The sequence below is a fragment of the Mus pahari genome, chromosome 10 (assembly GCF_900095145.1).
Source record: "Mus pahari chromosome 10, PAHARI_EIJ_v1.1, whole genome shotgun sequence".
NCBI classification, from domain to species: domain Eukaryota; kingdom Metazoa; phylum Chordata; class Mammalia; order Rodentia; family Muridae; genus Mus; species Mus pahari.
The window spans coordinates 101,575,314-101,602,463 of NC_034599.1; the positions used below are offsets into that span (position 1 = coordinate 101,575,314).

Below are 27,150 nucleotides of genomic sequence, written 5' to 3' on the forward strand. Positions count from 1 at the left end.
TTGAGACTGGCTGGTCTTTCATTCCCCTTGAATGAGTGCTTTCTTTCTTTCTTTTTAAAAAAGATTTATGTATTTATTATATGTAAGTACACTGTAGCTGTCTTCAGACACTCCAGAAGAGGGCGTCAGATCTTGTTAAGGATGGTTGTGTGCCACCATGTGGTTGCTGGGATTTGAACTCCCAGCAGTCGGGTGCTCTTACCCACTGAGCCATCTCACCAGCCCCGAGTGCTTTCTTTCTTACCTGAGGCAAAATTGATAACTCTTTGTTTAATCTCTGTTTCTTATTTTCTAGTGATGCTTGACTTAGATTTGTTTAGTTTCTCTACATAGTCCTGGCCTCAAACTCACAGAGACCCACCTAGCTCTGCCTCCCAAGAGCTGGGATTAAAAGTGTGGGCTTTTACTATTCTTGACTATACGTGAGGATTAAAGTCTCAGCCATGGGGGGAAGGAAAAAAATGTGAGGTTGGACCAAGGCAGGCAGATGTAAAGCTTGTTGGACAGCACCAGGGGGCAGCACTTGCCCATCTAGCTCCTGGGAACCAGGATCCTGAAAACTGTCCGGTGGAAACCCCCTTGGTTTAGGCCAGGCTTTTGCACCTTCCTGGAGGGTCATGTTTAAATGGCTTGGTGTTGACTCCGCCTCAGTTGTGCCAACATTTCTGAAATTTTGCTCTTTCTCCCTTTTTTCTTTAATCGTGGAGAATACTGTCATAAACGTCAGCATCTACCTGTTTGGCTAAGCATTCCCACTTCAGAAATCATCCCGAGACTGTCTGGAGGTTGTTTATATCAAGTCCTTTTATTCTGATACCACAGAAATACCTTGTCACAGTACAGGGGAGGGACACTGGAGTACCACGAGTTCTCACAGAGCACAGGAGGACGGCACACAATTCACAAGGTCATGTGGAGGACTCGGGTCATTGCACTTACAATGTAAACTTGTTTGTCTGACTTTGTACAGCACTCTCCCCCTCACAGAGAGGAGGAGAGAGGGGGAGGGGGAGGGGAAGCAAAAACAAGACATAGAAGCTAGAGGGAGAAAATGTAGATGGCCACCACGCTCCAGGGTACCGCACTTGAGAGGAGTTGATTCGACCCCAGAGGCTGAATGAGACTCGTGCACACGCGCACAATCACACACACACACTTACACACACACACACATACACACGCACACTCATGTACATGTGCTTACACATACAGTATCTCATGACTTCTATGGCTCTCCAGTGCCACCCGGTGCACATGGTGGCAGGGTGCTGGCACCCAGGGAGACAGAGATGGCATCTCCAGAGAGTTCCATTTGATTATATATGTCCCTCTGGCCCTGTTGGAGTCCATGATGACAAATTATTTACAGCATGGGAGGAGAGGGGTTATTGGGCAGGACTGTACTCTCACGGGTAAGGGCCTGTCTGGAAAACCCCCCAGAGGATGCAGAATACAGGCCAGAGTTGCTGCCCTGGCTGTTCCCTCAATGTGGGCCCTGAGACTGTTCACCCTGCCCGAGGGATAGGAAGAAGATGGATGGCATGAGGACCATCCCTGTGGAGTGAGTGTGTTGAGGCCTCGGGTGGGCAGAGGAGGGTACCCTTGCTTAGGACACTAAGAGGGGGAGAAGACGGAGGTCTGGACTCTACCCAGAGACCTTCTTACCCAATTGGAGAGGCACCCACTGCTCGCCACGTCCCAGGGCAGCTAACACTGGTCCACAAGCCCCAGGGTCAACACAAGGGCCAGGGATACCTTTGATCTAGAAGGCTCCCGCAGTCATATTCACAGAGGGGCAAAGATCTTTCCTGTGGGCACAGCCAGGGAGAGAGTAGCAGATATCAGAAATGTCAGAAAAGAAATGCGCTGCAAAGTGAATATTTTAGAGCCTCGGGGTCAGCCAGACACTGACCTGTGGACACCCTGCCTGCCCTCATCTCCCAGTCCAGCTCCTTGACTCTGAGAGGAAAGGGGTACAGCCATGGCCCCAGGTATCTAGACCCTGGGCACATCCGGCACACACCTGGGCCTGGGAGTTCCTCAAAGAGGCCTTCTTCAGCCCTTGTAGAGATGGCCCCATATAGCCCAAGTTTGATCTCTGAGATATTCCATAGTGTAAAGAAAGCTAAATCCTGGGAACTCGGGCTCTTAAGTCCAACATAGCTTGAAGTATCCCAACTACAGCTGCCAATGGTGGGATAGGATCCCACACTAAAGGATTTATAAGCCTTGTAAAAATGCATGAGAGACGTGAACCCCTGAGAAATGCATGGTATACACCAAAGCTCTCTGGAGGCAGGCCAGACTTTAGGGGTCAGGCAGGTACTGTCTGCCCTACTCCTAGACCAGTGAGGGAGATGCTGACAACACTGTGACACTTATGCTCCAGAGGAGGCAAGGCCTGGGGCAGATGTGGAGAGGGTTACGCCAACCCTTCAGTAAGCTTTGCTCTTGGGATAACTTCTGTGCTCAGCCTGAAGCTGTTATTTATGTGAACATTTTTTTCCTGAATGATATTTTCAGCCATAGCCAACTCTTCCTGGGCACCCTATGACCCCTGGGCACCCTATGACCCCTGGCTCCATTCCAGACAGATCTCTTGGCTCACAGTCCTTTGAGGGTCTTCATCACAAAGGAGAGACCTAGAGCAGAGTCAGTCAAGATCTGGGGATCATAGGGCACAGCCAGGATCCCTTGGCTTCTGCCTCTCCACAGATGTACCCCAAGCTTTGCCCTTGAGCAGTGCCCCACTGGGAAGATGTGACCAGTTTCTTTTGGCTCAGGCCTGGGATAGAAGGGAAAAGTGATATACAAGTAGAAATCCTACAGCAAACCCACAGAATGTTCATACACATGCATCCTGTGCGGGCTCCCCTCTCTGTCTATTCTAAGGTTTGTTTTTATCTGCTATGGTACACAGATAAAAACTGCAAGGTGTCTGGGGCCTCATGGCCTGCTCCATGGCCTGGCGAACGTAGGCAGTTCTGGCAGGTCTCTACTAGCGAGTCCCAAAGTCAGGGAGAAGCGCTCCTAAAGGAGAGGTTTGGAGGCAAAAAGAACTCCAAGCAAGAGGTCGGGCATTTAAAATGAATGAAATCGTGCAAAGAAGCTTCGAGCCGTGCATGCTCCAGTGCCAGACAGGCGGCGACTCACCTGGCAAGCAGCGAGTCCTGCCACAGGTCAAACATGCCACAGACTTAAAATTTACACACGCACGCGCACACACACACACACACACACACACACACACACACACGCACGCACACGATGCTCTCGATCTCTCTCACACACACAGAATGTGGGGACAAGGATTGGGTTGGGGTGATGGTATGAGCAGATAGAGCTATCCACTTTCTCAACTGCATGTTTGCAATTAACTCCTTATATGTAACACGGAATTTATTAAATATTAACAGTTGTCTTTGAGGGTTTATATTTCATTGCATAGAACATTAGAGATGAGACTTGTGGCTGGGCCCGAGATGAAGGGAGGCCTCCCAGCGAAGGGCTTTGGGGAGGCATGTAGCCCAGTCCACGAGGTGAATGGACGGTGTCATACTCCCCTTACCTCACAGGGCTCCTCTGCTCTGAGCACACCCACTACTGATGGCTTAAGAAGACTGGGGTTGCACAGTAAACAGGCGGGCTGAGGAGCCTCCTTAGACCTCGCCCTGGGTTTGTGCTCTTGGTGGCCTGCTGCCCGCTATTGCTTCTAAATCAACTGTTTCTCCCTGTGCTGAGCAGGGGCAGAGCAGAGAGGAAACCAAACCATCAGTCACGAGGTTGCGGGGTGGGGGTGGGGGGAGACAAAGGGATAAAAGCAAAGAAAAGAAAGGGAGAGAAAGAAAAATAAAACAAAAATAATTTTCATGAGGTATACATGTAAATCAAACTGGAATGATTAAGGCTGTTCCTGAAATCAAAAGAAATCCCCAGGTGTAGAGATGAGGAGCCGAGGAGCCGGCTGGTCGAGACAATGGCGGTGCTGCTGGGGTGCTCACAATGGCTGGGGGATGGCTTTAAGGTGATGGCAGGCATGCCTAGTTACGCTGCCATCCACGGGCTGGGAGAAGCCTCAGCCGGTGCCCACGCTGCTTTTCGGTGCTATGGCCTCTTGTTTCAGCGATGAGACAGTGTTAGGTCCTAATGTTTGTAAAGTTCTCCCAAACCCATGCTGGCCATGTGGACGTCTGCTCCAGTGTCACCCACAGGGCAGGGTGACGAGGGCAAGGCCTTATGGCCACACAGGGATCCGGGCCAGCTGGAATGTGAAGGAAGCGGAGCCCAGGGCCCCAGCCCTCAGTCAAAGCCCCTCTCCAAGGCTGTGGAAAAAACTTCTGGCATCTTAGAGGGAGGGCAGTGTGCACCCAAACTCTGTGTATAACGCATTGGAAGCCTGGAAGCCTGATGGCTAGGCCACAGGAGGCTGCGGGAAGAGCAGCAGACAGCAGCAGCAGCAGCAACCATGTTCTGGTGAGGAGGGCTCCTCGATCCCAAGGACACTGGCCTGAGTAAGGCAGGGTCTCTTGAAAGACATGAAAGGTCCCCCAAGCCAATGGTCCCATTGGTCCGGCAGCCTAGGTCGCTGCTGTTAGAACACATTTCATTCTCATGCTTGGTTGAGGCCTGCCTGCTGGGGCTCACCTGCTGTGAATCTTTGGGCCAAAGGTTTGCCAGCTTGTAGATGCTTTGAAAAGAGAAGGAGAGAGGGAGAGAAGAAAGAAGGATTTGTTGTTATTGTTGTTGTTAAGAACTCTGGGCATAGTTTGCCACCCTCCTTAGATTGCTCCTAGGCACTGCCATGTGTAATGGCCAGGTTCTGCTTCACCCAGAGGGTTCCATTCCATCCAGGCATAGAGAGGTTAGCATTTGTGCAAGTTAAAGATCACAGGAAGACTGACTGGGAGAAGGAAGAACCAGACTGCCAGGAAAAGACCTCCCTTCTTTCTGTGCCATTTGAGACAGCAGGGCCTCATTACATCACCCAAAGTGACACTAGAGTGACCCTTCTTTTATGATTGTGTGTATATACCTGCACATGGGGGTCAGAGGGTAAACCGTAGGAGTTGGTTCTCCCCTTCCACCATTTGCAATCTAGGATTTAAACTTGGGCTCTCAGGCTTTGGCAGCAAACATCTTTAACCACTGAGCCATCTTGCTGGCCCTTGACATGTATTTTGTAAGCGTATAGGAAGCCAGGTATGATAGTGGACACCCATAACCCTAGCCTTAAGTAATGGAGGGAGGAGATTTACTACAAGTTCACGGTCAGCTTGATCTCTATATATTGAGTTACAGATCAGTTAGTCCTACAAATGAGACCCAGCATCAAAAACAAACAAACAAACAAACAAACAAACAAAAACATGGAGAGTGAGGGAGGTGGGGTTTTGTCTCCAAAGACAAGCATCTCCTAGCTCATCTCTGAATCTGACATGAAGGACACCAGGAGATGGACATATGGAGCAGCCTTGACCACCTAGCCCAAATGTTGGCCAAGTGCTGGAATCAGGCAACTCTTAGCTACAGAGTCACGGTCCCAGTGGCCTGCCCACATGGCAAGGTGTGGACCAAAGCACAGGTGTGCTGCCGTCCCTTCCTAGTTGTTCTCTGGCCCCAAACTCAGGCTGGGTGCTGTCCTGGACCCGGGTCATGGGCTGTCCCTCCCCATCTCCCCTGAGTACCACTTGAGATTTTATGTATGTCCCAGGGCACACCAAGAAACCCTCCAGCTGAGAGGGAGGATGATGGGGTGTCCACTGCCCGACAGCAAAGGCAGGGAGCATGCTGTCAGGCAGCACTGGGATGGTGTCAGCACTGGGGTGGCTGTCACTAGCAGAAAGCCCAAGGTCTTCACTTTGGCCTATGGTGCCAACCCCACATGGCACCAGCCACTGCTCCTCTTTGCCTGTCTCTGAGGCCGACCAGCTCCACTCAGCATCAGACGCCGGCTGGCACCCTGCTTTCCTGTACCTTCAGGACTACTTTCTCTAGGGCAGCTCCGGCTGCTGCAGAAACCCTGCTGCACATTTGCCATCAGAAAATCCTTTCAAATTGGTTTTTAATTATTTTATTTACTTACTTTTGTGGGGGGGTGTTTATTTTGTGTTTGTTTGTTTGTTTGTATTTGTTGTTTTTTGGTTTTGAGGCACAGTCTTTCTATGTAACCCTGGCTGTCCTGGAATTTGCTCTGTAGACCAGGTTGGCCTTAAATTCACAGAGATCCACCTGCCTCTGCCTTCAAGTGCTGGGATCAAAGATGTATGTTACCATTCATGTATATTTTTTTTTAATTTTGGAACTTATTTACTCTTTGTCTCCCTTAATGGACTGTTGACTCAAGAGGACAGGAACTCGGTTTTGACTTCTATTGTGTCCCCAATGTCTAAAACAGAGTTGGGCACATATCTGGGACTAGATCAGCATTTGTTGAATAAATGGATGAGATACTGAGCCTTTTCAGTGTCTCCATGGCCCTGAAAAGACTGGCAGCCCTTGGTACCCAAACACAGCTTCCTCTCTAACCACAAGCAGGTAAGTAAGGGCCCTGGTGCTCTAAGGCTCCCTAGAGTGACCTGCTTACTGACTACTGTCCTGGACCTGGGCCATGGGCTGTCCCTCCCCACCTCCCCTGAGTAGCACCTGAGATATTATGACTGCCCATATATCTCCATATGTTTAACTCGAGAGCAGGAGACAAGAGGCCTCAGGGAGATGGTGAGATAGGTCATTCTTGGCTGTGCAAGGAACAGCTTCAACAACTAGGCTACTCTCCCCAATTCTAAACGAGGGATGTCCTCTTCTGTCCACAGAAGCAGGGCCAAGGCCAGGACCAGGGCAGGCCCCAAGAGGGAGCGCCCCTTTTCCCCTGGTCACTACAGTCTAGGTAGAGGGGGCGCCTATCCTATGCCTGCCTGTTTTCTCACTGGACTGCCCTGGAGTTGGGCTGACTAGCTGACCAGTGACTGCTTTTCCTGTCTTCCTCTCTCCCTACTTCACCCTTTCGCCTTGTGAGCCGCAAGCACAACCCGTGAATCCAAAAGTCTCCTCACTTCCTGCCCTAAGCTCTGCGTTCCGCTGAGTTTGGATACACCAGCACCAGACAGCAATGTCTCCAATACGATCCATAGTCTGTCCTGTCTTTCAGGACGACTTTGAACTCAGTGTCCAGAATACAGACCTGACGTTGTCGGGGTACAACTGGCTTCACCGCCCCCTTTCCCAAGGATGGCTGACTCATTTACCATCATGCCAACCAGCACACTGCCTCTGAGGGGGGCCACTAGGCCCATCCCAATTGAAAGAAGCATACCAGGTCTTTTTTAGTTCATACTTCCAGGAACGGGGTCCCTTCACCCACTTCTCTGGTTTACCTTAACCTAGTCCTAACGCTCACCGTTATACGCAGAGTCCAGAGCTGCGCCCAGGCCTTTGACTCCAGAGATTTTTCCACAGCAATGAGATTGTCCTTCTTCAGGTCTTCAGGAGCCTGTGGAACATTATAGAGGAAGGTGATGAATTTCTGCAGCATTGTCCCCCCACATGCAAGGCAAGGTGTCCCATCACTCTGAGAGCACGGCGGAAGACTAGGGTGGTGAGAAAGGCAAGAGGGACGGCAGGCCTGGCTTTCTCTTGCTGGGGACAATGTGGCCCATGCCTGAATCTGTGTGTTCAAGGCTGGCCTGGTCTACACAGTGACTGCTCTCCTGAGCCAGCCCATGTCTTAGACTCTGTGCAGTGTCCCTGCTCTTTCTCACACACCCAGAAGAGTGCGCCGTAGCGCTCACTGTGCAATTTACTATAGACTGGACCCTTCCCAGAGGACTCCCCCAGCCACGAGTAACTCAGGCCTCTCCCACTATGGTAGGTATAGGTACTCACCCTTCTGGACACAATCACCAGAATGAGGAAAATTTTTTGCCAAAAGCAGAGACAGCTGTGACATAAAAGACAGAGAGAGAGAGATGTCAGTGATAGATCAGACTCCTCCTAGTCAGGGCCATTGGTCAAGGTAAGGCTCAAGGGATAAGGAGTACTTAGAAAACGCTGGGTACCAGCAGGCGGTCTGTGTCATGGTGGCTGGACCTGGAATCACTCCCATATCCCCAACCTCCACCAGAGAAGCACCCACCCAGGGTGGACCTGACCCAGGCAGTGAATACCTTCTGTCAGCTTTCCAGCTTGCTCTGCTGCCCCTCCAGGGAGGATCTTAGAGAACACACTCTCTCCTTCTGCCCCTGGCTGACCAGCGGGAGCCCCTGGGGTTCCCCCAGGCCTGGCTCCAGGCTTCACCCCTGTAGGAAAGAAAGCAGCATTGTGAACAAACACTATGCTTGATCCTTCAGGGTACGAGGGGAAGAAGGAGCCTGAACTCAAGGAACCTGGGAGGAAGAAGGTTGGGGCTAGAGAACTAACTAAAAGTAGTAAGAGGAGACCAAGGGGAGAAAGGCTGCGAGGAAGCAGGAGAGAAAAAAAAAGGCTAAAGGGAAGAGAGAGGAGATGAGATGACAGGCAGGGGAAAGGAGGGAAGGGGAAGGAGAAGGAAGGGAGGGAGGGAGGAAGAAGGAAGGGAGGAGCTGTGGCTCAGCTGGGCATTGTGGTCAATGCCTTTAATCCCAGCATTCTATAGTCAGAGGCAGGTGGATCTCTGTGGGTTCAAGGCTGGCCTGGTCTACACAGTGGGTTCCAGGCCAGCTGAGGCTATGCAGTAAGACCTTGTCTCAATAAATAAATAAATAAATAAATAAATAAATAAATAAATAAATAAATGAAAGAAAGAAAAGAAAAGAAAAGAAAAGAAAAGAAAAGAAAAGAAAAGAAAAGAAAAGAAAAGAAAAGAAAAGAAAAAGGCTCTGGCCCTTGCTCACCAGTGCTCACCAGGGTAGTTCCTGGGCCCCCACTGGCCCAGCCTCATTTTCTGGTTGGAGGTCTGCAGCCTCCTGGGTGTTTATGGGGGATTAGCGAGAATATGCCCGCGGGGGTGGGGTGGGGGGGTGGTACAGTGGTACAGGGAAAGATTGCTCTGAGTGCTCTGGGCACAGCTCACCTGCAGGTCCAGGTCCTGGAGTTGGCTGGGCCTGAGGAGCCCGGCCCTGCTGGGGCGCTTTGGCTGCAGGTGGTTTAGAGCTGCTCGCCTGTTCGGCACGTGGCTGTAACACAGAACCTGCAGCTGAGATCCTGCTCACCCCCACCCCGACCCTGAAGCCACAGGACATCCAGACTTCAGTTGTTTCATCTGCCCTAGGGAGTGGGGGAACCCACGCACAGGAGAGGCTAACTCACCGGTCCTGCTGGCTGGGGCCCTGGGGCTGTGGTGGGGCCTGGCTGAGGTTTCCCCGCTGGCTGGCTGGTAGCAGGGGCTGCGCCCCGGGTGGTTGGCTGGCTCTGTGGCTGTAGCCGGGCCTGGGATGGAGCCTGCTGGGGGGCTTGTTGCCCAAGACCCTGCTGCTGCTGCTGCTGCTGCTGCTGCTGTTGCTGCTGCTGTGTCTGTGGCTGGCGTGATGCTGTGCCCGAGGGCGTCTGCCTGGATGATGGCGGCTGCGACTGCTGCGGTCCCGGAGCCGCCTGCCGGCCTTGCATCTGTGGCTGTGCCTGGGTGTCTGCCTTTGGCTGCAGTGCAGAAGGCCCGGTGTGGGCCTGCCGGGAGCCCTTTTTGCTCTCAGAGGCATGGTGGTATGCTGACGGAGCCCGGGACGGCTGTGAATAATCAGCAGAGCTGGGGTACCCACTGGGGTACCCAGGCTGACCCTTCTTCTGCACGGCAGGGGCAGGGCTGGCCTGAGGGTGAGGCCGGGCCTCGTGGCGACCCATGTCCCGAGCGTGCGGTTTGGCAGCACGCCGTCCTGGCTCCTCACCAGCGTGGCGGCCTGAGTGCCTCCCGTGGTCACTGTGGTGCCGGTGTTCCTTGGCTGAGGTATGCCGGCCTGGACCACCCTCATCATGAGGCCATAGGCCCTCCTCAGGGGGCTCATCGTAGTCATGGTAGCTGTGCCTGGCAGGGCCTCGCTTCTGGGAGGAGGAGACTGTATGGCCCCCATGGTGCCTGAACCGGTCGGAGCGGGCATCTCGGGGCTTATCAAACCAGTCTGTCTCCTCCTGGCCCAGGTGATACGCTTCAGAGACCAAAAACAGAACACCATCACAACCCCTGGCTAGCCATAGAGGAGACCTAGCTGAAGCCATGCAAGGGAACCAGAGTGGACAGACACCACAGCCACAAGCAGGTCACTAGGTCCCCACCCTCCAGCAACCAGGAAGCAGGGCACAGGTAGATCAGCCAAGGACCGCCTGCAGCAGGGCCCACTGATGAGATGCCAAGACAGACCCCGCTGGGACATCTCAGGGACCAGGGCAGGCAGGCAGACCCCCAGGTACAGAGCATTTGCAGCAATCACCCCCAGCTGCCATTACCTTCGCTGTCAGAAACCACGCAGTGGGAATCATCCAACATGTAGCCCTCCTCACGCTTATAAGCGTGGGCCCGCGGTCCGTCCTTGACGTGTTCCTGGACGTCAGGCATGGAGTGGCTGGAGCAGAACTGTGGGCAGGTGTCCCCGGGAGGAAGAGCGCCCCCTGCGGGGCGAGGCCGCCCTAAGGGGCTGACAGGGCTCTCCTCTTCAGAGGCCTGGCTCCTCATGGGGGGCCGTGCCCGGCCATGGGCCATGCTCAGGGATGAGGGCTTGGAGCCCGCCTTTTGAAGTCGCTCTGCAGTGTCCCGTTCCCGTTCATACCCTTTGCCTCGGCTGCTATAGTCATGGCTGGACAGCTTCTCCCCACTGTAAGCCGATGCCATTCGGGACCGGCTGCTGCTTCCGTACATGCGCTCATCCTCCTCTGCCGCATCCCGGCTGGACACCCCGTAGTACCTCTGCTGTTCGTACACGTTCTTCTTGAGCCCATAGGTGATTTCATCCTGGAACTTTCTGCCCCGAGAGGTCAGGCTGCTGCTGACGGTGGGCGGGGGATAGGAGGCCAGGTCGGATTCCACATCCTTGGCCTCCTCGATGGGTGAGAACTTGGAGATCTTTTGCTCCATGCCTTGCTTCCGGTGCTTGCTGCGCTTCGAAGAGAGGGCAGCTGGGGCCAGGCTCTTAGAGGGATGCTTCGGCCCCATGGGTCCTGGACCATACTTGTCTGCTCGAGCCCCATGTCTATAGTCACTGTCACCGTAATAGTGGGTGCTTGGCCGGCCGTTGCTCTCCATGCTCCGGTGATGACCAGATTTCCCACGGGGGTCATATGAGTCCTCCTCAGATTCTTCCTCGCCTCTGCCGTAGCAGCAGGGCAGAGTGGGTCCCTCAAGGACGGCTGGTTCCCCAAGATCCTTCCCGGGACGCCCACTGACTCCACCTGGCCCCAAAGGCTCCAGCCGTTGACTCTCCGAGGCAGTGGGGGTGCTGTCCTTCGTCAGTTCGCTGATGTCGTCGATCATCACATAGTTTCGAGGAACATTCTGCTCCAGACTGGTGTAGTGGGAGTCAGAGGGATACGTGGGGGCTGGGCTTTGGCTCACGCTGCTTCGGTCACCACCCCGGGGGTGCTCGGGGGCTTTACCCTGCTCATAGCTGCTGCTTACAGCTGGACCACTGTAGCCGGTTTCAGGGGGCGCTGAAGACATGGTGACGGCAGGGCTGCCGATCACCTCGTAATTGGTCGGAACCTTCTGCTCCAGATCAGCCAGTGAAGTCTGCCGTGGCTTCTGGTGGGCAGCACGACTGTCAGCTTGCACTGGGAAAGGGGCGCTCTGCGTGGTTGGCATGGGCGTTGGGGCTGCGTAATGGCCTGTGGGGTGGAAAGCCGGTTGGCTTGGCAGGCCAGGCTCAGCTGGATAACCAGTCCCAGGAGGGTAGGTAGGTGCTGGGTACGTGCTAGGGCCAGTGTAGGTAGGTGCCTGGTGGGCTGGAAATCCATTCTGAGTTGGTCCACTACTGCCTGCAGTGTACTGTGGGGCTGCAGGTGGGAACCGGGGCTGCTGGAAGGCAGTGGGGCCAGAGGGTGTGGCAGGCACAGCAGCTGAGGCAGGGTAGTCCACATACTGGCCAGCGGGTGTGGTACAACCCTGGAGCCGCAGCTGGTTGAGCTCACTGTCCGACAGGTAGTCACGATGCTCACCAAGGCCACGTAAAGGTGGGTAGTCACGGCCACCCCGGTCTTTGGCCAACGACTCCTTGCGCTGGGTGATGCCCAGTTCCAGGTACTTGAGCTTGGCGTCAATTTCCTTCTCCTCTTCGTCCAACTCTGCCTGCTTCTTGCGCAGCTTGGTGGACTCGTGCTCCACCAGCCGCAGGTCCCGGTCCAGCTCCCGGAGCAGGCTGGCCTTGGTAGCAGGGACGGTGGTGGGCCCCGCCAACCCTCGCTGCAGCAGACTGGCTGCATACAGCTGTGAGGGCACCTGGCCAGCCAGGGGAAGGTGAGCTTCCTCTGGAGGGGGGCTGGGCAGTGTCCGCTTCACCTTGCGGACCAGGCCGTTGGGTGGCAGCGCCGACACCTGAGACAGAGGGAAGGGTGGGCAGCACTGAGACCCAAGGTGTGGGTGACTTTGCTGAGGCATGGGGTAGAAGAACCCAGGTCTGGAGGTTCTTCAAGGCAGGAGCTGGGCTCCACACTGTTGATGCCCTGCTTTGCTGAGCAGCCTTGGGGTTTTACCCTGCCCACCCTCTGGTCTTGGCTATTTGCCATGAGGGGAAAAGCCTGTGGGCAGTTTACAGTCCTTTCCAAAGCTTTGGGCACCAAGAAGGTGGTGAGGGTCAGACTGTTTTGTGTGCTGTGCACAGTGGCTTTGGAAAGCCCTGAACATCTCCAGTGGGCTTGCCTGTCACTGAGGTGAGGGAAGATGGATCCTGCTCGAAGTTTGAGACCTAGCAGCCTGTAGGGGCTGAGGGCAGGGCAGTCAGGGAAAGAAGGAACAGCAGAGCACGCGAGACCCACCAGGCTCCTTTAAGAACAGGGACACGCTATAAACTGTCAGCTGTTCACAGGCTCTGAGTCTAAGCGTCCTCCTTCACTCCTCTCCAGAGCAGCACGCTGCTCGGCTGCCTGACCACCTCCTCCTCTACCCTCTGCCACACCTAAGCCCTGCTCGTGGCCCACCTCCAGCCCCCTGAATCTCTCTGTAGACAACCTCTCCTTTCTCGCTAGACCTCTCTCTAACAACCCAGCTACCTGCTCAAGGTTCCCTGCCCTGCTCGCCACACTGCCTACTTGCTCCAGAGGCTCTGCAATTCTGGGAGGCCCATGCAGATGGAATGCTCACCCTGGGGGGAGGCCCATGCAGATGGCATGCTCACCCTGGGGGGAGGCCCATGCAGATGGAGTGCTCACCCTGGGGGGAGGCCCATACAGATGGGGAGCTCACCCTGGGCTACCTTTATTTCCCGGGCAGATCACTACCCACCTCCACCACCATCACCTCTATAAACCCGCCCCCCAAATGGGCAAATACACCCCCCAGCGCTTCTGACTCCTCCTCCCTCTCCTCAGGACCTCTCCTTGGGCCTATCAGCCCACACTGTATTCTGGGACCTCTGAAATGCCAGTCTTGTTCTGTATCACCTCCCAAAACCTTCCGGAGTCTTCGGGAAAAGCCAACCTTCCTCAGCCTTGTACTGAAAGTGGTTAGCATTCCCCCTTCCCAGTCTCCACATCTTCTCACAGATGGCACCATGGCCAGGCTGGGTCTCATGGCTCTAATACATGTCTGTGTAATGGAAGCCATAGACAAGGAGCCTGCACTGCACTAAGGGGACAGGCAGGTTAGGAAGGAGAGTTACTGAGGAAGGTGGGTGGGACACAGGAAGCACCGAGAGTACCTACAGCCCTCCACGGTGGGTCTCCAGTGCTAGGCCACAGGCTTGGGCCTGCTATAGGCAGTGAAGCCCATCTAGAGATGGGAAGTGGAGACTAAATAAGGCTTGGAGTGGAAGGTGCCTAGACTGGAGGTGAGAAGTGGAGAGGTCTGAAAGGAGGCGGCAGAGACAGACCAGGTCCAGACAGTGAAGGGACAGGGCTGTGGAGAGGATGAGGCCGAGTGTCTGGGCAGATGGCCGTGGAGCCCCACGTGTGTCTGACTTTGTCCATGCTGGGCTATGAGCTCTGTCAGACATCCACTGGGGAACTTTGTTCCTTCCCCGGGCCTTTGGAGCCAGAGGTGACTCCATTCCCACCCCAGGAGAAACCCCTCCCTCTGGGGCCCCTCAAGCTAGAAATAGACCCCCATCCCACCCTGGACCAGCCCCTGTGCCCATACCTGGCTACCTAGTCCCCCCTGGTGCTGGTAGAGGGAGAATCTCTCTTTGGCAGACTCCTCGGCGGTGGGGCTCAGGGGCTTAGGGTCGGACAGGGACCGCTGCAGGGTCTTCATGGGGCGAGGCAGAGTCTGCTGGCGGAGGGTGCTGTCAGCTATGAATTGCTTCTGGGGACTCACATGAGCCTTGTTCAGCCTCTCACTGGAAGCAAACGAGGTGTCCAGGAGCCGGTGTGGGGACAGGGGCGACACTGGAGAGTAGAGCACTTGTGGAGACTTAGGAGGCTGGCGGCTCACAAGTTGCGACAGGGACTCCGGGGGCAGGTGGGCCTGGTACCCGATTTCCAGAGGATCCGGCTTCTTCTTCTCAAACCTGCCCAGGGCTCCTGGGGTGATCATTTGGATGCCAGGTAGGTAGGGGCTGATGGCAGTTGGTCCTATGAGCTGTGGCCCAGCCACACCCTGAGCCTGCCCATCCGGTTCTGTCTGGCAGGCCAGACTCTCCCCGCGCCCAGTCTTTTCTGGTGCTGATATGTACCTGACGATCTCCACCTTTGGGTCGGTGGCAGCGGTGATGTGGATGGCTGGAGAGACCCTGGGCAGCTGCTCCGGCTCGGTCTGGACAGAGCAGTCGCTGATGGTCTGGATGCCCACGCTGCTCATGGCTCTCGCAGTGGCAGCCGCAGTGGATGAGGAAGCAGCTGCGTCGTGCTTGCTGTCGGAGCCTGAGTCTGAGTGACGGGAAAGACGAGACCTGCGGCGGCGGACTGGTTGCTCCCAGTCGGCATTGTCCTCGTCATCTGTCTGCACACTGCAGTCAGCACTGCGCCGCGTCCTGCGCCTGCGGGTCACAAGGTAGCGACCCTCACCCTCCTCATCATCTGTCTGAACACTGCTGTCTGCAATTCTCCTGACCGTGCTGGGATCAGGTCCCGACTCTGGCTCACAGATATCTCTCAGGCGTGGCATGGAGTGACGTTTCTTGATGCCACTACGGCCTGCCTCCCACTGGTCCTCAGTTTGCAGTGACATGTCTGAGGCAGAGCTGGGGAGACCCCTGTGCAGCACGGGCTCACGAGGTTGCCCTGGCCCTTCGGTTCCCGCCACAGCAATGAAGGCTGCGTGGGTCAGCGGTGGCCAGTACTGGCCATTCTGGGCCAGCTCGGTGGCAGCTGGGGGAGGCCCTCGGCTTGGTGCCTCACAGGTTGCAGGAAAGGGGGCCTTCTGCCTCTGCTTCTGCTCCTCCAGCTGCAGCTGCAGCTGCTGCTGCAGTTGCTGGATCTGCTCTAGCTGCAGCCGCTGCTGTGCCAGCTGCTCACGCTGCAGTGCAAACTGTGCCTGGCGCTCTTCCTGCTGCTGCTGCAGCACATGCTGCTTGATGGTCTGCAGCTCCTGCAGCTCTCGCTGCACCAGCAGCTGCTCCTCCTCACGATGCCTCTGCAGCTCCACCCTCTCCCGCTCCAGCTCCTCCTGCAGCCGCAACTGCCGCAGCTTTTCCAACTCTACCCGTTCCCGCTCCAGCTGCAGCAGCTGCTCCTGTTGCTTTCGCTGCCGGTCCTCCTGAGATGCTTCCTCCTTCTCTGTAGCAGGACGGCCGAGGACCCCACTGCCACTCCCAGCGGCTGCCTCTCCTGCTGGCTTCTGGCCGGGTGGTGGGGCCGGGGCGGGAACCGGGGCCACGGGGGCTTCCTTGATGACAGCAGGGGCAGTGGTGGGAAGGGGTTCTTCGCGAGCAGCCCCTGCTGGTAGCTCAGGCCTTGGCGGGCCTCCTGCCCCCGAGGCCTTGGCGGCAGCAGGCTTCCCCAAATAGACAGGTCCTTCAGCAGGTGGAACGCTGGAAGCAATGGGGAATCTTGGTGCAGGATAGCGGTATAGCCCTGCTGGTCCAAGAGGTACCCGAGGAGCAATCATGGGCACACGGGTCAGGCTGGTAAGGGGCACAGCTGTGACTCCACCAGATACATAAGGCCTGTACATGCCGCCACGCACCATGGGCCGCAGTACCGAGGCAGGCTGGGTGGTGATGGGCAGTGTTGCGGCAATTGGGGTATTGATAGTCGAGTAGATCATGCCATCGGCTGCACGCACTGTTGCTGTGGATGGGAGCAGCTGTCTGACTGCTGTTGCTTGGCTTGCTGCAGGCCCATACTGAGCAAGGTTCCCTGGGCTTGGCTGCCCTTCTGGGTAGGTGGGGTTGCCAAGGAGACCGGATCTAAGGGGAGCCAGACCTTGTGGAGCACTGAGGCCAGGCCCATGCTGGGGCTGGTACTGCACGAGGTCAGGCCCACCACTCCCGCTGCCATGCCGCCCACCGTACTGGTCCATGGAGTTGAGGGCAGCACACATGCGGCTGATCTCTCGGGCTGTGGTGGCACTGTACTGGGCCAGGCTGGCCTCCTGGAAGCCAACTGCATCTCCCCGGGAGCTGTACCTATGATCTGAATAGATGTTTGACACTGAGCTATAGCGCCGCAGGGGAAGTGGGTGAGACAAAAGGTCTGTGGGGTGACGCAGGTCCGTGAAGGAGCCATACTGTAAGCCCTGCCCTAAGTAGCGTCCGTCGGCAAAGCCTAAGCTGTATGAGTGCTTCAGTGAGCTGAGGTCCACTGCCGAGTCCCTCCCAGGGCCCTGGAAGAGCTGCCCAAGCCTCTGGGCGTGGTAGTTGAGGCCAGCTTCGGCCAAATTGGTGTCAGACATGGAGGAGTATAGCCTTCCAGGCAGGCCCTGTGGGTAGGGCCTCTGTTCTTCATGAGGCCCAGGTCCTACTACCCCCTGTGCCCGGAAGGTGAGGGGCTCAGGGGGCTCAGGGTCTCTGGGACTGTAGAAGGGGCCGCTGCTTTGGCCAGGCAGGGCAGCATTGGTCACACTCTTGTCAGGTGCGCTAGGGGCAGGATGGAAGGTGCCAGTGCAGCTGCTGCCAAAAGGAAACTTGTAGACCATGTCACAGCATGCCAGCTGGCTCTCGGGCCTCATTCCGGTGAGGTCCAGGGCACCTGCTGGCTCTTCGGGGAGCAGGGTAGTCACCGTGCCAGCTGCACCCTCTCCCATCTGCACCACCACCGTGTGCGGCTTCCTGGTACCTGGAGGAGCATGTGATCGGAGCTCCACAGGAGTAGCCCGGTGGGATTCAGCACCAGGTTCTGGCACTGGTCCTGGCTTCAGGCCCACACCCTGGGCGGTGCCCATCTGGGTGATCAGAATGTCCCTTCTGGCCAGAGGTGTTACCTGGTTGGGAAGGTTATACCTGGCAAACTTAGCCTCCCTGGGTCTTCCCCTGGGCCCACCTCGGTATGGCGCTGTCTGGACAGCCTGCTCTACTTGCTTGACCTGCGCCAGGCACACTGGGCTACCTGAACCCTGGCCAAAGTCAAGGCGGCTCTGGAAAGGATCTCCATATACCACTGGTTGCTTTTGCTGAGCCATGAGCACAGATGAGGCCATGGTGATGCTCACCGTGGTGGCAGTGGCCAGGAAGGTATGGGTCTGCTCTTGGGCATTGAGGTTGATAACCAGAGGCTGCACAGCGGTTGACTGGCGTCCTGGGACTGGATCCAGGGCCAGGCCATACTTCCTTGCCTCCACAGCAAGAGAGGTCAGATCCATACCCTGGTCGGTAAGGATAATGGGGGTGGGCTTGACGGCTGTGCGGAGGTCTACCACCGCGGTGCCCGGGGGCCGGGGGCCTGGCTCAACTCTAGATGTTCCAGGGACAGAGGAGATCCGGCATAGCGAGATGTTTTCAGCAGGGAGGGCACCCCAGCCGTACAGTGCCAGGGGTCCATCTGCACCAGCACTGGGTGCTCGTGGGAAGCCAGGTGGCCCAGCCGGTTCCGAGGGCATTTGAGATGCACTTGGAGGTGTCGTCTGGCTGTAGCTGTGGGAGGTGGGCTGAGAGTCAGTAGGTGAGCACAGAGGGGAGGTCGAGGCACTGGCGTGCACCATTCTGGTCTGGCTCGAAGCATCGGACGCCAGTGTGATGACCATGAGAGGGGCCTCCTGGGAAGACTGCTGCCACACCAAGCGAGGAGTGCTAGGTCGGTGTGGTGTCTGTGTGCCTTGGGCTACCATGGGGGAGGGGGGACCGGGGCTCCGCGGAATGTCAGAGGAAGGCGTTAGGCTTGGCGTCTGTGTAGAGAACTCTGCTGTGGCCCTAGAGCCCAGCTTGCCTGGTGAGAACGTGGGGCTCTCGGAGGGGGTAGATGGAGAGAGAGGTGGGCTAGAGCCCGTAAAGTAAGAATATCCCCGAGAAGGCTGGGGGGCACCGACCTCACTGTCACCCGCACTCAGAGGCTTCTCTCTGGGGGCCCGTCCACTTCCGGGAGGGCCACTGGGAGCGTGGGGCAGCTCCTCTGTTTGAGACCCATAGTTAGCAGTGGTTGGGGGCTGTCCGTAGCTGTGGATTGTGGAAGACGTTGATGGGCTACGCTCAGAGCCACCTGGGGGGGTTGGAGTCATATACCCTCGTGTCGGGCTGGCTGTGGTGGCTGGCGACCCAGGACCCTGGGAGAAGGTCATGCCTACCTCCTTAGAGGCCAGAGTGGAGGAGACAGGAGAGCTATGTAGCTTGAGAGGGTCCTGAGGCTCTTTTGCAAAATGCTGAGTGACTCGGACATCGGGGATAACTCGGCCCCCGCTGCTGTCTGAGGAGGTGGAGGTGGAAAAAGACACAGGGGCAGCGAGCTGGGTGGGGCTGGTCCCGGGGGTAAGTGGGCCACCATTTTGCTTCATTGGATCCATGTATGCGCTCTCGGCATTCAGAAACTGCTTCTCCTTCTTTTTGTCCTCAGTGAAGGCCAGATCCCGCGAGGAGGCCTGCCGCATCCGGGCTATGCTCTGGGATGTCTGAAGGATCTCCTCGTACACTGCCGCTCCAAGGCCTGCGGGCGTGCTTTCTGCTGCAGGCTGAGAAGCCCTGCCGCCATAGCCTTGGTCTTGAGTGTCTTGATATTCAAAGGAGCCCTGGCTGCGGGGGCCTGTTGGTTGAGAGGGGCCACCATGGGGTCCCCGGGCCCCTGCCACCTGGCCCTGCTGTCTCTGGAGCATCTCAGCTTTTCTCATCATGTCCTCGTAGGCCTCCTCCGCACTCTTAAGGGGCCGTCCAGAACTAGGTGTGGTGGAACTGCCCGAAGGGGTCTCAGTCGGTGAGTAGAGAGACATAAAGGCCGGCAGATTGTACTCACTGCCCGACTTGTAGAGCCGAGTGGGGCCACCATCTAGGGTCTCCGCCTCTGAGTCCAAGGAGGGGGAGGGGGAGTACTCAGAGCAGGAAGATCGGTGTAGCTCCTCCATCTCTGCTGCCTGCCTCAGCTCCTCTGTAGGGGATGCATCTTCAATGGGTGACAGGTTACTGGGTGGTGTCTTGGAGCGCTCCCGCCTCCGCTGAGCCCGAAGCTCTTCCTTGTCACGCCGGGTCTTGCGGGCTGTGCTTCGAATTCGCTGCTGCTCCACCTCCCGCATCTTCTCCTGCTCGCGCAGCAGCTCCTCTTCTTCCCGCAGCTCCTCCTCCTCGGAGGAGTCCTCGATGGTGGGCAGCAGGGGCCCGTGGGACCGGTGCCGCGCCTTGCGCTGCTGCTTCGCTTCTTCCAGGCGCTGCCTGCGACTGGGGCTGCTGTCGCTGTCCTCCTCCAGTGAAGACAGGGAGGTGGGTGAGGTGCCAGATGTATAGCTGGGCGTGGAGGCCGGCAGCGTGGAGGAGTGCTCCCCACGAGAGCGGTCTTCGGGTGAGCCCGTGAGGCTCTCCATCTCTAGCTCAGGCTCCCGGTCCAGGTTGGGATCAGGACCTTGGCCCAGGTCTAGCTCATGACCATAGCTACCCGTGCTGTTGAGCTCGATGGTTTTAAAGCGTCGGAGACCTCCCTGAAGGGCTCCGCTGCCATCTGTGGGCTCTGCTGGGCCTGCTTCAGACAGGAGTTCCTCGTAGCCTGTGGTGGCATTATGGGGAAGGCGCCTCTTGGGTTCTTGGCTAGATTCCGGCCTGGGTCTGGCACTTGCCTTCTGGGCGCTGTGTTTGGGCAGGCCTCGCCCAGAGACAGCAGTGTCGTCTTCGTCCAAGTTGTCTTCCTCGGCACTCATTTCTAGGATCTGCCGCCGCATGAACTCTTCATCGGTCATGTCTGCCCGGGCTGGGGGCTGAGGTGGGAGGGGAGACAAGCCGCCTTCGCTGCTGTCTTCCACGTAGTCATGCCTCAGCTGGCTGCCAAAGTCATCTGAAGACTCAGCTGTGTCCTGCTGTTCCCTCTGACGTCCCCATGCCAAGGAGTCATCCTCCTCTAGGATGTCCCCCAGTTCCTCATCCGAGTCGAAGGCCTCGGGCATGATGGACAGAGAGTGAGGACGCCGTTTCTGGTCTTCAACCGCGCTGCTGCTGCTGCGGGGTGGCTTGCTCCACTCAGCACTGGGAGCCACAGCCTGGGCTTCCAGTGAAGGGCGCAGGCTACTGCCCACTTTGTGGAGCTCCGAGGGGCTGGGTGGACGTGGGCCTGTCACCCCTGCACTGTCAAGCTGTTCCACTTCTTGCTGTACAACACCTGTGATCTCGCTCTGGGAGCTGGAGACACCGTCGGAGGAGTAGCCTGTGTCACTGAGGCTTTGTGGGCTTCGAGACAGGTCCTGAGAGTAAGGCTTGGGGACCGGTTCCTGCATAGGGTGAAAAGTAGGTATTTACTCCTTGACCTCCTGTCAATCCCAGGGACCAAGGGAAGGGGCCCTCCACATCCCAAGGGCTATCTCTCTGGCCCCGAATAACTTACAGACTTCACAGCAAGATCTAGATCTTCAAAGAGAAACTTTACTAGATGAAAGTGTGGGAGACCAGCAAAGCGGCAGACACAGGACATGTCTGCACCCCACAGACTCCAGACCAGCTGAACTTCATTTGTTGTTTGTTGTTGTTTTGAGGCAGGGTCTCTCTACAGAGACCTGGCTGTCCTAGAACTCACCATGTATCCCAGGCTAGCCTTGAACTTACAAAGATTTTACTGCCTCTGCCTCCAAAGTGCTGGGACTAAAGGAGTGTGCCATCATCCCAGTTATCTACTGAAACTTAATCTAGACTCTCTTTCAAGTAGGGTGTCTCTGTGACCCCAGTAGATCTGTCCTAGGCCCACATCATTAGCCCTTCCTCAGACTATCTCATCTGAAAGCTAGGATCCTTGGTAATTAAATAGAACTGACCTCAGCTTCCCGACCCTTGGGAGCTTCTGGAACAGGCTTGACAACTGGGGTGGCAGGATCAGTCCTCTTCACCCCACTTTTTGCTTTAGGAGTCCCAGGAGGCACAGTAGTCTCTGGAGGTGGCTTCGGCACAGGCTCAGCTTTAGCAGGGGTTCCTGCCTTCTTTTCCTGGGTGCTGCTAGAGGTCTTGCTGGGTTCAGAAGCCCTGAGAGGCTTGGCCTGAGGGCTGGCCTTGGTGGTCTGAGGGCTGGCCTTGGTGGCCTGAGGGCTGGCCTTGGTGGCCTGGGGGCTGGCCTTGGTGGCCTGGGGGCTGGCCTTGGCAGGCAGGGAGCCTGAGGGCTGGCTCAGCCCCTGTGGCCCTTTCTGCTTCAGAGGGGCTGCTCCAGCTGCTCGGTGAGGGACTCCTGCGGGAGGCTGCTGTGGGGTGGGCAGAGGCGGGGGGGCTGGCTCCCCCAGGCTGCCCTCCAGCAGTCGCTTAGTTTGGCAGTTCAGACAGAGCCACTCTGTTTTCTGTAAGGAAACAGGAGGGAGGTTCATGAAAACCACAGACCCGGAGTAAGCAGAGAGTGTGTCCATCATTCTCCCAAACCTTAGGGAGGAGACAGACCTCATTCTTGGTAGATGGGACCCAGAGCGAGCCTTGCACCATTTAGACACATACTGTAGCGCTGAGCCATCCCCCAGCCTGAGAAAGACTTTCAGAACAGGATACCCAAAGCATAGTGACAAAAACTGACAGGTATATTGCCCCCAAATTATAAACTTCTCAGGGACATATACAAAATCAAAATGCAAATGAAAAGGTAAGAAGAAAGTTTTCTTCTTAACCCATAGAGAAATTTTTCACTGGGCCAGAAAAGGAAGACAATTAAGAGGGAGAGGAAACCACAAAAATTACAAAGGCTTGGGATGAAACACAGCGGGAAGCCAGGGACCCAACCCCAAGGACTGAATTGCAATTCAGGGGCTGTATGGGGTCCAGCAACCAAGAAGCCCTGCAGAACAGGAATGCATTGAGAAAGAGACAGACAGACAGACAGACAGACAGACAGACAGAGAGAGAGAGAGAGAGAAATGTCCTAGAGGCTTTGGCCCCTAGTTCTGGGGTCTGATAGTATCCTGCCATTTCCTTCCCCAAGTAAGGGGAAAGGCTCAGCTGGGGCAAACTCCTGGGGCCAGAAAGACTAGCTGGGTAAGGCCCTATGGAGTCGGCACTGAGAAATCTTCTTTGCTCACACTTTCAGCCAAGTCTCCCTGTCTGGGGCTAGGAAAAAAACACCACAGAAAGGACTCCTGTGCCCAGGGCTCTGGACTTTCCCTCTGATGGAGAACTGTGCGCCTAGAGCCCAGCTCCTTCCAGAAATGGAGTGGCATCACTGTTTGTTTTTGTTTGTTTGTTTGTTTGGTTGGTTGGTTTGGTTTGGTTTGGTTTGGTTTTTTGAGATAGTATCTCTGTGTAGCCCTGGCTGTCCTGGAACTCACTCTGTAGACCAAGCTGGCCTCGAACTCAGAAATCTGCCTACCTCTGCCTCCCGAGTGCTGGGATTAAAGGTGTGAACCGCCACTGCCCGGCATCACTGTTTATCATTAGCCACCACTCTTAAAAATCACCCACAGTTTCAGGACCAGGGCTAAAGGCTGAAGACAGTCATGATGACAATGACACACGGGGACCAGCACTGCTATAGTCTGAATGTGAACTGTTCCTACAAAGGCCTGTGTGTCTGAATGCCTGGTCCGTAGCTGCCAGTGCTCCTTGGGAGGTGGTGGAACCTTTGGACATGGATCCTAAGAAGCAGCAATGGGTTGCTAGGGGAAGGTCTTCGAAGGTGATACCTACTTCTGGTTCTAGATCAAATTCTCTGCTTCCTGATCTGTAAGATGAGAATGAGCTGTGCCCCAAGCCTACATTGCCACAATTAGTGCCACCCTGGCTACCGTGGTCCCCTCTAAAGTGCGAATCAAAACAAACCTCGCCTCCTTTAAGTTCCTTCTATCTGCAATTTGTTCACTGCAATGAGAAGTGACTGATAGAGGCCCTTCCTAGAACCCACAGCCCCAAACAAGCCATGATAAATATGACACAGGAATCAGCAGGAAGTTCTAAGACTGCTAGAAACCAATTTTTCAAATCCCAGCTGGCTGCACAGGGGTGGGACTTGGACATCTCTGGTCCCTGAGTCGGGGCTTCTAGACCCACAGCAGGTCTGGCTGGGCAGGAGTATGTTGCCTTGGCTACATGAGGTGATGGGAAATGAGGGTAACAGCCCAGCACAGCCCAGAACAGCACCCTACTAAGTGCTCAGTGCATGCTCGCCCTTGGCGTTCAAAACTTCAGCACCCCTTCCTTTGTGCTGCTCATCCCAGTGCCTAGACATGGGCTCCTCCCAGGAGCTGTGCCATGAGAGAGACCATTATGAGAACCACAGACACAGGAAATAGGAAAAATTATGAGACCATTATGAGAGCCAAGGCATAGGAAAAAATGGGGTCCTGTTACTTTTGCTGCCTCAGACCCACCTCTGAACCCACCCCAGAAGCAGTGATCTAAAAGACAGCGAGGGTACCCTGGAAGGGCAGCACGGACAAAGGCAGACCCCGTGTCTGGGGCTAGTCCCTGCAGTGGCCTGCTTGTCTGTGCCCACAAGTAAGGCCTTTGGTAGGCATGCTGCCGGCGGTCACAGGCTGGCTGGGGCTTTGCTCCTTCACAGGTACATTCACGAGGAAGCTGGGTTTCAGAAAGGCTTCCTGGTGGCTCTCTTGCTCCTCTCTCTGCTTTGTAAGCAGTGAGAAAGGGCGGGTGGGGGAGAAGGCGGTGTGTGAAGGAAGAGCTAAAAATAAGCACTTGACCTGGCTGCTGGAGGCCCTTCCCAGCCCACTGGGAGCAGGAGCAGTGTACAGGCACGGAGGCTGGGAGGAGTGGGGCGGAAGACTGGCCAAAGCCTCCTCCTGAGCATGAGTGAAAGGCAGGCCATGCGACCGCCCACACCGAGGAGTCTGAGCACAGCTGTTGAGGTATCAACTCATCCATTCAATCTACCTCCATCTCAGCCCCACCCCAATGTGCCCCCACCTCCACCCCTGATCCTTCTGTTCCTGGATCGTCCACTCATTCAATCTCTCCCTTCAGTCTTATTTCCTTACTTCATTCATTCACCCACTCAGAATATGACTGTCTCCCTTTCTAAGCCCCATCCGGCCCCAGCAGCAGGAGGCTGGCTGGCTGGCTTGCTGTCCCTTTTGCTTGGTCCCTTGGTGAGCAGCCAGAGAATGGACAAGGGGGAGACTGATGACCACCTCTGCCTTGTCTCTGTTAGTCCTTTTGGGGACAGGAAGATACAGACCTCCCAAGAACAATCATCAGCTCCAGTTGGGAGATGTAAAGGTGTGTACCGAGGAGCTCAGTGGTTCAAAGCGGCATTTCTGCACAAGTATCCGAGCACGGCATCTCACCCGGTTCTCATGGAAACCAAAGATGATCATTAGAGTTTCCAATCCACACAGAAGGGAAAGGAAGTTGGGGTGGGAGGGGGGAAGCATGGGGAAACCCCAAAGCATGTGAGACCTACGGTCTCTGAGTCACCGGCCAGTGAGGACTAGGAGACCGTGTGTGGAGTTGTGTGGGATGCTGTCATTCTGACACTGTCTGAAGGAGGTCACAGGCCTGCTCTCTGAATTTGTGGAGCTGCCTGTGTGTCAGCTCTTGTGACCCATCCTGATCTGCACCTCATGGCCAGCTACCTAGCTTTCCACACCGCTAGGCCACAGGGGAGCTCAGGACGGTGGCTCAGGCCTATAATTTTGGGAGGCTGACACAAGAGAGTTGCCAAGAGTTTGAGGTCAGCCTTGGCTAAAAAATGAGATTCTGTCTCACAGAACCAAATACCTCCCTCAAAATAAATAAGTAAATAAATAAATAAATAAATACCCACAAAAGAAACCCTAAATGTAAAGACTCAGACATTGGGCCACAGGCATGGCCAATCTCAGTGCTGCTGGTCTTTTATGATTATGTAATGTCCACGCCACCCCATGATCCTGGGAATACCCAAGCTCCTCCTTTCTGTCTCCTAGAAGAAAGCCTTACCCAGCGTGTGCAGTGTGCTCCCTGGAAGCTGAGGTGTGCCCCTCTCATGCCCTAGCACCAAGCGTGTTCTTTCCCCATGCAGTTCTCCTCCTGGACCCCTGAGCCTGGACTGGCCACAATGCTTACGGTGAGGAGTCTCCCTCCCCTCATGGAACACCTTGGGTCCAGTGTTCTGACTGGAGGATTGGCTGTTGTAAGGACTTACAGACCTGAGGTACAGCAGCTCACATGGACACCTAAGATAATTACTGTTTCCATCCCACGGGGGAAGAGATAGGAGTCTGATTCGCCACCCAAGGCAGCCTGGGGTGAAGCAGGAGGCAGCTGGTTGCCATGGGCCCAGTGCCTGCCCTGTAGCCTCTGTTCACAAGCTCAGTCCAGCCCTGCGTGTCACAGGGGCACGGCCATTTGCCCAGGGAAACCTGGCATTTCAAGGGCACAGCTGAAATTTTGGCAGTGATAACAAGAAGCTGGTGATATTACTGTAACAATTCCACTAATTTCTTCGCATAGTTGAACTGCAAGTCAATTAGAAAGTGGCCCAGAAGGTACTATTATCTTTCGAAAAGATGAATAGGTTAAAAATGTTGGAATCAGCCCTTTTAATTATGAAATGACTCACTAAACAGTATTCTTCAGAGGAAGTTTCAAGTAAAAGTTGGTCCAACTATAGTGATTCTTATGTGGTATTCTCTAGACTCTATCTAGAAAGAAGGGAAAGCTTTTTCTAGCTGCACACACTGAGGAAAATGGCCAGCCCATTGGTCTGGCCTCAGGTAAACCCCAATAGGCCTACTAGACACATAGGGGGCTGTGGGTCTCTTCCTCTTGTACATGGCTACAGAGGTCTGCCTTTCCCCATGTACAGAGACACGGCTCAGTCATGCTGAGCCTTCAGCTGGCCTGAGCCCAGCAGACCAACCTCTCTGACCTGGAGAAGGACCAGCATGTGTGCGGCCTCTGTACCTCACTTAGTGTGAATCTCTTAGCACCTGTGACACAACTCCAACCAAGTAGTGAAAAATAGGTCACGGGGAAGCACAAAATTGCTCAGAACAAGTGACCACTCGCTGAGGTGAGAGCAAAGAATGCCATGGCCTAGTTAAAGACCTTGGTGAAGCAATGCTGGGGTGTGTGTGTGGCGGGTGGGGATGGGGTCACACCATGCAACAGCTCCTCCCCACCGGCCATGCATAAGATGCAAGGCAGGTGAACCTGCAGGGAGTTTTAATAAATGTGTGGTTATTTTGTGGCTGGAAGGAAAAGGAAGCAGAGGGTGGGGTAGGGTGGCGTCCAGGGCTCTGGCCACTGGGTGGAGAGCAGGTTCTTGTGAATCTGGGTGTGGGGCTATGGGTGCTTGGCCTGTGGAGTGGATGCTGAGCTGAAAGGACTTGAGGATGACTCTGGGCTGCTGGCTTGGATTCTTGATGATGGATAACAATAAGACCGCCACAGGAAGGGGCATCATGGTCTCTGGTCGACACCTTCCTCAGAGCAGCCATAGCCCTTCTGAGGGCAGCAGCTTCAACAGAGCTGTTGAAAGAAAGGGGTGGGGTGGGGTGTACCCTTCTTCTTCTTCTTCTTCTTCTTCTTCTTCTTCTTCTTCTTCTTCTTCTTCTTCTTCTTCTTCTTCTTCTTCTTCTTCTTC

General features: G+C 55.6%; 1 protein-coding gene across 1 annotated transcript in view; it reads right to left on the bottom strand.

The window, feature by feature from the left end:
• Nucleotides 1-783: 783 nt before the first annotated feature.
• The window catches only part of Bsn (bassoon presynaptic cytomatrix protein), a 92,392-nt gene continuing 66,025 nt past the window's right edge, over nucleotides 784-27,150 (bottom strand). The window contains exons 4-12 of the mRNA XM_029542870.1: nucleotides 21,416-21,925; nucleotides 14,246-20,878; nucleotides 10,411-12,487; nucleotides 9,283-10,112; nucleotides 9,047-9,149; nucleotides 8,163-8,294; nucleotides 7,882-7,936; nucleotides 7,397-7,489; nucleotides 784-4,687 (exon numbers count right to left, since the gene is read on the bottom strand). Of these exons, the coding sequence (XP_029398730.1) occupies nucleotides 7,896-7,936; nucleotides 8,163-8,294; nucleotides 9,047-9,149; nucleotides 9,283-10,112; nucleotides 10,411-12,487; nucleotides 14,246-20,878; nucleotides 21,416-21,925 (10,326 nt within the window). The 3' untranslated portion in view covers nucleotides 784-4,687; nucleotides 7,397-7,489; nucleotides 7,882-7,895. The remainder of the gene's footprint in view (nucleotides 4,688-7,396; nucleotides 7,490-7,881; nucleotides 7,937-8,162; nucleotides 8,295-9,046; nucleotides 9,150-9,282; nucleotides 10,113-10,410; nucleotides 12,488-14,245; nucleotides 20,879-21,415; nucleotides 21,926-27,150) is intronic.